The 14,241-nt window shown below is 46.8% G+C and overlaps 1 protein-coding gene across 1 annotated transcript; it reads left to right on the top strand.

Annotated features, from left to right (window-relative positions):
* Nucleotides 1–12,930: 12,930 nt before the first annotated feature.
* On the top strand, nucleotides 12,931–13,584 carry LOC121858198. The gene is made up of 2 exons (XM_042354410.1): nucleotides 12,931–13,312; nucleotides 13,460–13,584. The coding sequence occupies exons 1-2, from the start codon at nucleotides 12,931–12,933 to the stop codon at nucleotides 13,582–13,584; spliced, it is 507 nt and encodes a 168-aa protein (XP_042210344.1).
* Nucleotides 13,585–14,241: the final 657 nt, after the last annotated feature.

Genomic DNA, 14,241 nt, shown 5'->3' with positions numbered 1-14,241 from the left:
GCTTGAATGTCATGTACACTAATACTGACACGTTTCTCGATAATAGAGAGGAGTTTGAAACACTACTAAGAGTTTACCAACCAGATATTGTAGGCGTTGTAGAACTGTTGTACAAGAACAGGAGAATCGACCCAGAGGTGTATGTATATTATGTATGTTGTATGTATACCATGTATGTACTCTATATATACACATTATTTCTCTAGTCAGTAGCGTGTGGTAATGCCCTTGTTTCATGTCACCACATGCTTAGATAAATGTGCCTGGCGACATCTGGAAGCTGCTAGTATACCACTTACCACATGTCGCCTGAGAGGTCAGAGTGAGGTCAGTTGATAAGAACATACAGAACTCTACAGGTGTTTATGTTCGCCCCTGTAGTTAGAACCAAGTACCCCGAACATCTCCATGGCGCAGTGAGTATCAAGTGATCGATTAAGTGGAAATAAGTGCGTTCGTGTAAAATCAAGGCCGGTAGACCTCCTCCGTCAACTCCGTCATCAGTCGCCATTGTCTCCCCCAAAAATTCGTTTGAATGACCAACGAGTTTTGAGCAGTGTGCAGTGACCGCAATTTCCTGTGAAGTGTCTTTAAGTGCCCCTCGTGTGTGTGTATTGTTAAAGTGTGTGTCCTTGTTTTAAAGGATTCCCTAAGGTGGAAGGCTGATATAGGGAATTTGTGAAGAGTGGTGCGTCAGCGCGACCGTCCCAGGCTGCCTCGAGGGTAACTCACCCCCCACCGCCTCGTTTCCCTCCGTGCTCCACCGCGCCTACACACACCAACCCACGCACGAGCACACTGACCGCGGTCATTTCTTCATATATATTTTATATATATATATATATATATATATATATATATATATATATATATATATATATATATATATATATATATATATATATATATATATATATATAAGTTACTTATCTGTGTATTCAATTAATTTTGTTGTCTCAGATCTGGTTGATACGACGGGCTGACCGGTCAACACTGATTTGAGATACAATATATAGATAAAGTAATTATGCCCCGGACCTCACGCAACGGTGTCCCTAGCGCCCAGGATGAATCAGACGGATGACAGCTCTACAGAGATGGATGACCAGTCAGTGCGCGACGCCCCACCCTCTCCCAGCCACACCCCTCGACCCTCAGCCTCGTCCTCAGAGATAATTGCTCTGATGAAGCTTATGAGGGAGGAGAGGCGTCAGGACGAAGCGAAAAGACATGCTGAGGACCACCAAAGGAGATTGGAAGATAACGAACGGTTTGCAGCTTTGATATCTAGCCTCACTGCTAATCAAGCCCTTGGCCCTTCCACTACTCAGGTACCGACTGGCTCAGATACCTCGTCAACGCCCTCTACCAAAGTGGTTGTCCAACCCCCACCCACCTTGAAGCCTGATGAGACTTTCCAGACTTTTCGTGAGTGGCGGCGACGGTGGACTGATTATGCTACAATGGTGGATCTCCAGAGCTTGCCACAGCCCAAACAACTCATTCAGCTACGTATGTCTTTGGGAAGCAGCATGTGTTGGAACATACGTTGCAAGTGCCCCCGACGTCTTTGTTGTCTGTAGAGGAGGTACTGGATGTTCTAGAACGACACATCAAAGGTCAGCGGAATGAAGCTCTCCGCAGGAGGGAAGTGTTTAGCTGTAGACAGATGGAGGGCGAGACTTTTGATGATTTCTACGTACGACTCAAGAGAGCCTCGGAAGAGATAGACATATGTCCCGGTAATCACCAGCAGTGCGAGGAGACCCAGTTGAAGCAGGTGATCCTGATGGGTGTTAAGGACGAGGAGCTTGTCCAACGCCTCACCTCCTTCGACTCTTCCTCTCCTCTTAAGGATGTGTTGACAGTATGTCGCTCCTACGAGGCTGCCAGGTGTGCTACCTCTGCCATCCGAGCTCCCCCTACAGCCGTACGGGCTATGTCCCAATACAAGAGAGACAAGAAGTCTGCCCCAACGCCTATGCCCACCACGCCCACGCCCGGCTCACTTTGCAACAGCTGTGGTAGGCAGCACGGAACACAGGTATGTCCAGCTGCTGAGTCTACCTGCGACAGTTGTGACCGCAAGGGCCATTGGTCACTTACAGTACTGTGCCCAGCCAAACACATCCAGTGCAATGTGTGTGGTCGTCTGGGCCACTACGACAAGTGTTGTCTGACCAACAAACCTAAGGGACAGCGTCGACGAATGCAGCAACGCCCTTCCACCAGTGAGGGCCGCCCACAGTCGCCAAATCAGAGGCACGACGACCCTGGACAATGCCCGACCCATATTAGGAGGGTGTACTACGTGCGTCCCAAGACCAAAGTCCCTCAGCATGTCAGCGTCATCGTGACCTACGGCAGTGTGTCATCCTGTCTCGAGATGCTGCCCGACACCGGGACTGAGGCTACGGTCATCGGTCCCCAGCATTTGCAATGCTTGGGGCTCTCTCCAAGTGATCTAGGACCGCCTCCCAAGGACCTCCTCGTCACGGCAGATGGTTGACAGATGGCCCCAGCCCTAGGTTCACTCTATGCACATGTCACCTTTGGCAACAGGTCGTGTCAAGCCTGGATTTACGTGCATAATGGTGTCCCGACTCCTTTGCTGTTCTACAGACATTGCCAAGAGTTGGCCATCATCTCCCAGGACTTCCCAACACCGATTCTCGAGGTAAAATACGCCAACAGGGTGCACGAAGGGAGCAGCAACTACCCTGCTGCCGCCCTACCCCTACCTCTGGCCAGTGACACCTCTCCTTCGGTAGTTGTCCCTGCTGCTTCACGTCCCCACGCTTGGCTCGCCTCCACGACAGTCACCGTGGAGCCGAGGCCACCAAACGGCGTGCAAGACAGACTGTGTTCCGGCCTGGCATCGACCCCGACATCTCCAATGCTGTCCAGGCGTGTAAGCCCCGCCAAGTACTACAACCCAGCCAGCAGCAGGAACCCTTCATGAGTGACGACAACCCCACCCGCCCCTTAAGTCTGAGTCGGCCGACTTTTTCTGTGTCTCAGGAGAGCCCTTCCTGGTTATCGTCGACCGTCTCTCTGGTTGGCCGGTTGTCATCAAGTGCGGTAATGATACGACATCTGCCGCCACCATCAGCAAGTTCCGCCACTACTTCCGTTACGTGGGCGTTCCTGTACGCCTGCGAACCAACGGAGGGCCCCAGTTCACAAGCCGGGACTTTGCTGCGTTCCTCGACCGATGGGGAGTACGGTATGTGTTGTCACCGCCTCATTACCCGCAGTCCAACGGCCACGCTGAGGCTGCTGTCAAATCCCTGAAGCACCACATCCTCAAAGTGGCCCCTTCTGGGAATATTGACTGCGAGGCCTTCGACCAGGGTCTCCTTGAGCTCCGCAACACACCCAATTACACCGGACGCTCCCCTGCCCAGGTCTTGTATGGACGCCCCCTCCGTTCTTGTGTCCCTGCTCACCTTCAATCCTTCTCCAAGGAGTGGCAGGCCAAGACAAAGGATTTTGATCGCCGAGCTGCCGAACGTATTCAAGACGTCGTCGCCCGTCACAACGACCACGCCCGTTTTCTCCCTAGGTTGAGTGTCGGCACTCAAGTCGGCGTCCAGGACCCGACCTCCCTACGTTGGGACAAAGTGGGAGTAGTCATGGGTCTCGGCAGGTCACGGGACTACCAGGTGCGGTTACCCAGCGGTCGGGTGTGGTGGAGGAACCGCCGTTTCCTCCGCCCCGTAACGCATCCCGCTGACCCCGTCACCAGTGCTGAGTCCCATATCCCCCCCCCCCCAGTGATTAAGCCCTTCGACGCTCAGAACGGATCCACAGGAAAAGGTCCGCTCAAGACTTTGCTATGAGCGCATGGGCGGGGGGAGGAGGTGTGTATATTATGTATGTTGTATGTATACCATGTATGTACTCTATATATACACATTATTTCTCTAGTCAGTAGTGTGTGGTAATGCCCCTGTTTCATGTCACCACACGCTTAGATAAATGTGCCTGGCGACATCTGGAAGCTGCTAGTATACCACTTACCACATGTCGCCTGAGAGGTCAGAGTGAGGTCAGTTGACCCCTATAGAAGTGTGAGGACTACCAGCGCTTGTGAGCGCACTCCTGTATATTTCCGTTAATAAGAACCTACAGAACTCTACAGGTGTTTATGTTCGCCCCTGTAGTTAGAACCAAGTACCCCGAACATCTCCAACAGGAATGTGAGTTCAGTATTGCTGGATATGACTCATTACGAACCTTTCTCAAGAAACTTGCAAGAGGGGTGTGGTTATCTATGCTAGACAAGACCCTAGAGCCAGCCAGGCGAGGGTACAGGGAGAGGATGTTTTTGAAGAGTCCAAGTGGTGTAAAATTAAATTAAAGGGAGGGGACTTACTTAGCGTCGGGTGTACCTACAGATCCCCAAACTGTGGCTCACTAAATCAAAGGAACTTAAGAACCTAAATCTACAGCGCGGCAATGCTCAACCCTAGCGACCTCCTTATCATGGGGGACTTTAACTATGGCGACATCGACTGGAGAAACGAGTCCACCCCGAATGACTTGAATAACCCTGCTACTCTTTTTGAAGAAACTCTGAGAAATAATTTTCTGTTCCAACATGTTAGAGACCCGACACATTACAGAGAGGAGCAAACACCCAAGCCACTTGACCTCATCATAACAAACGAGGAGGGTATGGTGGCCAAACTGGAACACCTTGCCCCAGTTGGCACCAGTCACCATATAGTGTTGTCATTCAGATTTAACTGTTACCTAGTTCAGGATAAGGCCAGGCCAAGGTGCAAATATTACAATGGGAAATTACACTGGGATGATTGAAGAGATGAGGGATATCAACTGGCCTGACTCATTAAGGTACAAGAACGCAGACACTACGCTGAATATCATAACTAGTAAAGTGACCCATTTGATCGATAAATATATACCCAAGACCAAACCCAGTGCTTCTAGGAATACGAGGGGACCCCTACACATGAACCATGCAGCGGCCGACAAAATTAAGAAGAAAACCCAGAAATTCAAGACGTGGGTTGGGTCAAACGATGAGCAAGACAGGAGGATGTATACAAGAGCCAGAAACCAAGCAAAGATAGAGTGTAAAAGGGCTGCAAAGGAGTTCCAAAGGCTGGTTGCAAGCGAGGTCAAGTCAAACCCAAAGGCGTTTTACCGCTATGCAAATTCGAAATTGAAAACGCGAGTAGGAGTATCAGACCTGAGGCTGGTGGATGGTAGTTATGCAGATTCTGACCAGGATAAAGCTGAGGCATTGAACAGTTTCTTTTCCTCGGTGTTCACAAGAGATGATGCAACTAACCTTCCTGCATTTGAGGACAAACGGTTCGACACAGCACTGACCCACATTGTGTTCACAGAGGAGGGTATTAGAAATAAACTGTCCAGGCTACAGGTCCACAAGAGTCCCGGCCCTGACATGGTACATCCTAGAGTGTTTAAGAAAGTTGTGCAACGAGCTTGCAGAGCCCCTGAAGATCCTGTTTCGTAAATGCCTTGATGAACAAATGGTCCCCAGTGAATGGAAAGTGGCTTATGCGAGTCCTATCTTCAAGAAGGGCGATCGTCACTCCACGAACAACTATAGACCGGTGAGCCTGACCAGCATAATATGTAAAATACTTGAGAGTATTATCAGAGATGCCGCAATGGAACATCTAATACGAAGCAACCTTGTAAAGGATTGCAAACACGGTTTTATGCCGGGGCGCTCCTGCTTAACACAGCTGCTCAAGGTATTGGATATTTGGACCCATATTGTGGAACGGGGTGGTAATATCGACAATATTTACATGGATTTTGCCAAGGCTTCGACAGTGTACCCCATGAAAGGCTGAAAATCAAGCTGGAAGGGTACGGAATTCGGAGAAATCTCCTAGGGTGGATAGAAGACTTTCTACATGACCGCAAGCAGTGTGTGGTGATTAATGGCACGGAATCGTCATCTATACCTGTCACAAGTGGGGTACCACAGGGCAGTGTATTGGGCCCGCTGTTGTTTGTTTGTTTCATAAATGACATGCCTGACGTTGTACACTCCTCCATACAAATGTTTGCCGATGACGCCAAGTTATTTCTGGAAATTAAGAACCAAGCGGACTGTGAAGAGCTGTAGAAGGATCTCTGTGGGCTCCAGATTAGGTCAAAGAAATGGCTGCTGAGATTTAATGTCACGAAGTGTAAGAGGATGCACCTGGGGAGTTCCAACGGTAAGGAGGCGTATCATATGTCCCAACGGGATGAAGAAATTGCACTAGTTGAGACTGAATGTGAGAAGGACCTAGGTGTGTATGTTGACAATGAGCTGAAGTTCTCGGCCCATTGCGAGAAGAAGGTAAACCAGGCAAATAAATTATTGGGTCTTATAAGAAGGTCGTTCAGATATCTAGACGGTCCGTCCCTCGTAACGATCTTCAGGAGAGAAGTGCTTCCCCATCTGGAGTACTGTCTGGTCCCCGAGATATACTAGGGACTGTCAGTTGGTTGAAAATGTTCAAAGGAGGGCCACCAGGCTGGTGCCTGTACTTCGGCACCTCAGCTACCCTGAGAGATTGGAGTGTCTGAACTTGCCTAGCTTATACTACAGACGGGCAAGGGGGGACTCAGTCGAGTGTCCTTACTTGGAGCTGGCGGACGCTCGCCCCACAAGGGGTCACAGCTCAAGATTGAAGAAGCCGCAAGTCCAGAAAACTGTGAGGGCAAACTTTTTCGGAGTGAGGGTTGTAAACTCTTGGAGCAATCTACCAGAGTGTTGTGACGGCACCGAGTGTGAGCTCTTTCAAGACAAGACTTGACAACACTGGAGCTGGTTCAGGTACATTCAGGAGCCGGTGCATGCCCAGTATTTGCTAACAGTGCATAACAGAGACGCGACTGATCGCCCCGGGAGCTAGCGGACCAATCTTTTGGTGAAGAAGATAAATGAAAATGAAAAGTAATCAGAGACGTGACCGGTCGCCCAAGCGGCTAACGAGCCGATCAATGGCGAAGAGAATAAAAAAAAAAAAACACTTGTTAAGAAAGTGAGTGTCTTGTCTGCCAGTACGAATGGCATCCCATGATGTCGTCCTTGGGGATAGCCAAGAGTTCTAAGTACTACTGAAACTAGATAATTTTGATACCCAAACATCAGAGAATATGATGTTTGTAGTTTAGTTAGTGTCAGTTGTCTATTCAAGAAAGCCATTAATCTCCTGAAAGAACATGTCAAACTCTTTATCTCCAATATCTCAGCATATACCCATAGAGGGTCCTTGTCTAGAAATCCCGCTTATGTTGTGAGAAAGACGTTAACAGCGTGTGTATTTGATGTCCATTTCACTTCTTCCTGGCAAGCTCAATCTCTGATTAGATTATAAAAATAGACGTCAGAAATTCATCTGACCTATGGCCTTGATTTTCATAGTTAAATATGAAGTGACTGAGTTGAATGTAATTTCTGTCATTGGATGATTAGCCTTTCTGGCATGTGTACCACACAGGCCTGAGTTGCCAGTTAGCCGTATATAAACTCGTGCACGAAGGGCAGCGTCACATCTCTGACGCTGTCCATCATATCTCAGGTATGTGTACATTCTCACGCCCGCCATATTAAGTCAGTTTAACTTAGTGAATTTTGTGAATATCAGTGTTCATGTTGTAACAGTGAAATTATTATTTACCCAGTGAAAGAATTAATGTAACGTAAATATCGCCTGTCGTTGCTAGACGAAAGATTGTTTGTGATTGAGTTATTTTACACATCTCTGATGCCGTCCATCATTATCTCAGGCATTGTTTGTGTTGCCACCACTACCTAGGTTTGGTAGCTGCCTATGGGCAAGATGGTCATGGAAGGATGTCTTTAATATGGCAAGATTAGAATCGGAGGACAGGTGCACCCAGGGAACACCGTGCTAAGATCTTGCAGTGAGTCTACCCCGGGCGCTGCTGGCGAGCGAGCTTTGGCTGTTATGTAGTAAACAACCCCCGCGCCCAGTGGGCTCAGAATTGTCTGGTTCATTGATCTTCATTATATGTACCGAGCAGTGTTGGTATCCATGATTGGGGATAATTAGCAGAAATTTAGTTATCCCATGTTGAGTAGTGAATCCATAAGTATTGGTATTACCAGTAATACCGTGTTATCAGGGCAGTTGGGGGTGCATCCTCCATATGTACTACCAGCTGAGTCCTACCTATTATCTCTGTACCTGATTGGGGATAATTAGCAGACATGTAGTTATTCCATATTGAGTATTGACCCATAAATATTGATATGACCAGTTTGTTATGAGTTGTGAGTACATTCTTCATATTTACTACCAACTGAGTTCTAGTTAAAGTGCCATGTTGTTCATTCCGAAATAACATGATGTATTAAATAATATCTTAATTTGGGATATTGTCAAGTGTATCATTTAACTATCTGTATTGACAATGGAATAATATAACAGTTGTTTAATGATGTAATAAGTAATTGAAGATCCATTTTATGAATTGTAAAGTAAATCCCAAGTGGTCCAGTCTTGTCTGAGTGTACTTAATTAACATCTTGTTCACTCCTTATGTTAATAAATATTGAATTAGTAAACAACGAGTATCACCTCCCTATTCCTTCTACCCATTGGTTCTCAGAAAATACCTATTGTAACTCACGTGCCTAGAAGCATGCTAGCTCGCTACCTAACAGCTCAATGAGATATGTTGTATTCTAATAAAAGTCTGGGTGGTGGCAGGGTACCGTTGTAAGTATGATAAATGTTATAGTAAGAATGACATGGTTTCCCAGATTAATCCATGGTATAGAATATAACTAAAGCCGGATATAATTGACAGAAATTGAGGACATAAAATTAAGAAAATACAATAATATATATGACAGAAGGAATAAAGTATAGAAAAGAATATTGACTTAGAAAATGTAAGCAAAGAAATATAAGATATATACTTATAGAGAGAAAGACATAGAATATGAAATTATTAATATATATACACAAGAAAAGATTAATAGAGAATAAAGATATGAAGCAAGTATACAAGTATATAAATAAAAAAGAATAAAAATATGAAATAGGATAAAGAAAAAATCCCCTCCTTTACACTACAGGTCCTGTTCGGTCAACGAGAGCAATCTCTCAGGTTCTCTCTGTTGTTGTTGGATCCCAAGTATACTCTATGCATATTTACAGTGTATATGTTTTCTACAGGTACACCAAGTACGGGTGATTGTGAAATATGTAGTGTATCATGTTGATAAATGTCTGAGTATTGCCATGGAGTTGATATCGGCATTAGTGTGTTACTGGAAGTAGTCAACAGTCTAGCATTACTTTAATAAACCTTTTTTATTGTATGTTAGGGGTATTATTTTCCTACAGTGACCACCTTTATTTTCTCCATATATCTTGGTACCATTATTACATTTACCCACGTGTCATACCCTCGAGCCATGCCACCACAGGTCAGAAGTTAAGTCAGAAAGTACAGAAATTGTTGAAGTATTGGGACAGAGAGAGAAAATAAAGTAACGTTATAGGAAGTAGATCCCCTATAATAGGTGATAACGATCTCACGCCCCTACAAATGGTTCGCAGTGGTAGTCGTAATTTAATATGGTTTCAAGTTGGGAAGAATGAACGTGGTGCTGTGGGCTGTTTTTAACTGTGATTAGTATTAACCATTTCTCTGTACAGGTACCTAATAACCATTTCTCTGTATCTAGTGATTATTTCAGTTTGCTAATATTTTTTTTCCTTTTTTGTGAATTCTGTACGAGTTAGGTAGGGACATAATTATTTCACAGGCACTTATTATATTTTTTTAGTGGAAACAGTGTTAAAGAAGTGTACAGAATTGTTTCTTTGTGTTTTGGCAAAGAGTTGAAATAACAATTCACAATTAAATATTTCACTTGGAAGTTAGATAAGAAAAACAATTGGCTCAGAATTTTTTTTAGAGTAAATTATACTTGAAATAATGTTGTAGGAACATAAAATATTCAGAGTAAGACTGCCTAACTATTGAATTCTGTAAAGAATATCTTTGGCCTGTGATTTTAGCATTTTAGATGAGGTTCATTAATTCATGAAGTGTTTATGAGTGATAATCTGCCTTTTTTTCCAACCTGTGTTAATTCAGTTATTACTTACAGACAGTGAGTATATATTCAGGCCATGGCACTAGTGATTTGGGGAACTGTTTCATCAGAGAAGAGGCCCCAGAAGCATTGCACAGTTCAAGGTTAAGTGGATGTGTACTTGGTAGTTGTAACATTCATTAATATTGATATGTTATCGCCGCTGGCTTGTTTTCGCTGGCGTCAGTGCTGGCGTTTGCTGCCTTACCGGAACAAACATTAGGGGTTGGGTGGTGTTTACGGACAAGAGCTCCTGATTCTGCTGAATGTATGGTTTAGTCTAAACCATACACTCAGTAGAATCAGGGATTCAGGGCCTCTTGTCTGTAAACACCGCCCCCCAGCCGCCACATCTGGCGAGGTCACAGATCGCGTGGGGGGGGCGGCACACGTGGTCACAGGCTGAGAGATTTACTGTTTGTTCGGGTAAGGCAACGCCTGCACTGTAGTTGAAGCCAGTGGCGTTAACAGACTCACTGGAAACCCTCGAGCATCTCCTCGTAAAGAAAGGCATAATTAAAAGGCTTCCTGGTCATTTACAAGAAAGGTATGAGGTAGCAGTCCTCGATCACCCTCTAAAGAGATATGGCCATATGAAAATAAGGGACATCTGGCAGTTCATACAGAGCAGACCGAAGGAGGCGAAAAGGGGGCATACTCGATACACTAGCTTGAGGTACGGGGAAAAAGACCTGTCTAGCAAACAAGCCATAACTCTTGTGACCAACGAAGTGGGAGAACGAGATTGTCCATTTTGTCATGGCTCTCATCGGCTGCCACAATGCTCAAACTTCCGGAAGTTAACAAGGATGGGAAAAAGGGACACAGTCAAAGAGTTGGGCTATTGCTTCTTGTGCCTAAGGGACCGGCATCGAGCTAGCAAATGTATGGCTGGCTTCCGCCCATGCAACATCGACAGGTGTGGTAAGGCACATTCAAGATGGCTCCACCTGCCGAAGGAAGGGACAGGTGTGCCGCCAAGAAAGGCAGGTGGGAGCAGCCGCCAGATCATAAGATCGAATAGGGTAGATACTGACGTTAAGGAAGGCCGAGGTGTCAAGAGAGAACGCCAGGACTATGACCTTGAAGATAGAGAGCAGAGAGGTGGAACCGGAGGAAGAAAGGATAGAAGGAGAGAGCCCCAAGAAGATGACCAAGGAAATCAGCTGAGGCGGTTTGACCAAGCCGACGACAGGCAAGGAGAGAGGATATATGTGAATTACGTGGATACTACTGTAAGAGGGCGAGATCAATGACTAAGCCAAGACATGGTCGTGCTCCCACTACTAGAAGTGCAAGTAATGGGAAAAGGGTTCACAGGATCGGAGAGAACCACGGCGCTACTGGACACAGGCAGCAACAGGTCTTACTGTGCCAAGAGACTGGTCGAAAGACTAAGAATGCGAGGGAAACCAACATCACTCTTCATAAACACGTTAACCCAAGGGGAACAATGTAACACCACAGGAGTAGATCTGGAAGTAAGAGGCATTAACACCCGGAGAGCGAAGTGCCCCATATCCCTTCCTAAGGTACTAGTACTTGACAGACTGCCACCTTCTTTAGAAAATTCGACAGCTACAGCCCAAGACATAGATGCATGGGGACACCTTCGGGGACTTGCTCCACTTCCACCAAACTGACGAGTCACAGAGTTACCGATTGGACAAAATTGCCCAGATGCCCTGACTCCCCTTGAGTGTCGGACAAGATTGGGTTGGACGATTAATGGGCCTCTGATGGGCAATTTAACTCACAGGTTTACAACGGAATGTTCCATGCTGACCGCCTCTACACAAAAAATTCGTTTGGAAGAGCAGGTGAGGCGCTTCTGGGAGATCGAAGCGTGACACCAGACCACGGGAGATGGCTCCCAATCATCAGTGGAGGATAAACGGGTCATCGAGCTTTGGTCGTCGACTGGACAGAGAGTGGAGGGACACTACCAATTCCCAATTCCATTCCGACGTCAACCGCCTTGTCTACCTGACAACAGAGCGCTCGCTGAGCGTCGCCTACTGGGACTAAAGAAACGCCTATCGAGGGACACAAGGTTGAGACTCCGGTACAAGGAGGAGATGGAAAAGTTATTCAACGAAGGCTTTGCCTAAAGAGTGCCACTAAGGCAATTATCGAAGTCCGGTGGAAGTAGCTGGTATTTGCCTCTTCACCCAGTACTGAACCCCATCAAACCAGACAAGGTACTGATAGTCTTCGATTGTGCAGCGGCCTTCACGAAGACTTCACTCAACAACCAAGTGCTCCAAGGACCAGACCTCAACAACAAATTGATTGGAATGCTCATGCAGTTTAGACGAGAGCCGATCGCCCTAATGGCCGACATTGAAGCGATGTTCCATCAAGTGAAGGTAAACCCAGGGCACAGAGACGCTTTACTATTCCTCTGGTGGGAAGGTGGAGATTTGACACGAACGCCAATGACATGTAGGATGACAGTGCATCTCTTCGGATGAGTGTGGATTCCTTCTTGCGCGGCCTATGCTCTGCAACGGACCTTCCAAGAGGTCGGAGATGGGTTCTCGGATGCCGCAAATAGAGGGAAATCAAACTTCTATGTAGACGACCTGCTCCTGTCAGTAACTGAACCAAAAGAAGCAATTACGATATCTCGGCAGTTGCGACATCTTCTATCCCTGGGAGGTTTCAAACTCACAAAATGGATCAGTAACAAGAAAGAGGTCCTCAACACGATACCATTGGAAAGTCGACATGCTGGAGTGAAGGAAGTGAACCTGTGATGTGAAGACCTCCCCACGGAGAGAGCCTTGGAAGTCATGTGGGACCTGAATGGAGACCAGTTTGCAGCAAAGGTTCAGGTTCCCACCCGACCGGAGACAAAAAGGGGCTTACTAGCAGTGGTAAGCTCGGTGTACGACCCTCTAGGATTCATCTGCCCTTTCACTATCAAAGCCAAGTTCATTTTCCAAGACGAATGCAGGCGAAAGAAGGACTGGGACGAAGACATCGCCAAGCAAAACCTTCACAAGTGGTTGCACTGGCTTGAAGATTTGACATCACTACGAAACTTCAAAGTTCCTCGCTGCTACAAACCCGGGGGCCTGGGTCGTGCCACCTCATCGCAACTTCATTACTTCTGTGACGCCTCACAAGTGACCTATGCAGTTGTGACGTACCTACGGACAGTAGATAATGAAGGTAATGCCAGATGTTCTTTTGTTTGTAGCAAGGCTCATCTGACCCCTCTCAAACAGCTAACGGTCCCAAGGCTAGAACTCTGTGGGGCAGTCCTGGCGACAAGAGCAGACCAGACAATCAGGCGTGAAATTTGAGTCCCACTTGAAGAATCCGTATTCTGGACGGACAGTATGATTGTGGTCAAGTACATCGCCATCCTAGAGAAACGTTTCCACGCCTTCGATGCCAACAGGATCTCAGCTATACATGAAGTCCCGGAGAAGGCCCAATAGAGACATGTACGATCAAGATGGAATCCAGCAGATGATGCAACAAGAGGCATAAAGTACATGTTGAAGACATGTTAAAGGAATGCAGATGGATTGATGGTCCCTCTTTTTTGTCTCTACCTGAGGAGTACTAGCCGAGAGAACCGGAAAACAAACACGAACTTGAGAATGATCCCGAGGTTAAACTCGAGGCGGTGTCATTAGCCACAGCAGGAAATAACGCCAATGCCATCATGCAACTGCGATGGAGCAAGTACTCATCGTGGAATGCGCTGCAGAGAGGTGTATCCTGGATCAGGCGAGTATCCAGCATCCTGAGACATGACTTTCTGGGTGCAACACCGAAGCCGCTGGAATTGCCTGAACTGCGGAATTCCAAGCGGGCCATCATTCGGTTCCTGTAACGGGAGGCCTATGGTGAGGAGATGAGCCTCCTGCAGCACCGACAGCTGCCACGACAAAGTCGACTGTATCGATTAGAGCCATACCTAGGCCAAGACGGGCTGCTCAGAGTAGGAGGAAGGTTGCAAGCTGCCAAAGAAAGAACTGGACCAATACTACTGCCCAGAGACCACCCAATGACCAAGCTTATAGTGCGGGAAGCACACGCGGTGGGCGCTGGCCATTCCTGGAGACAACATACACTGTCCATACTCCGGT

The sequence above is a fragment of the Homarus americanus genome, unplaced genomic scaffold, assembly GCF_018991925.1.
Source record: "Homarus americanus isolate GMGI-L3 unplaced genomic scaffold, GMGI_Hamer_2.0 scaffold57980, whole genome shotgun sequence".
In the NCBI taxonomy this organism is placed as follows: domain Eukaryota; kingdom Metazoa; phylum Arthropoda; class Malacostraca; order Decapoda; family Nephropidae; genus Homarus; species Homarus americanus.
This window is presented reverse-complemented; position numbering and strand designations above follow the sequence as displayed.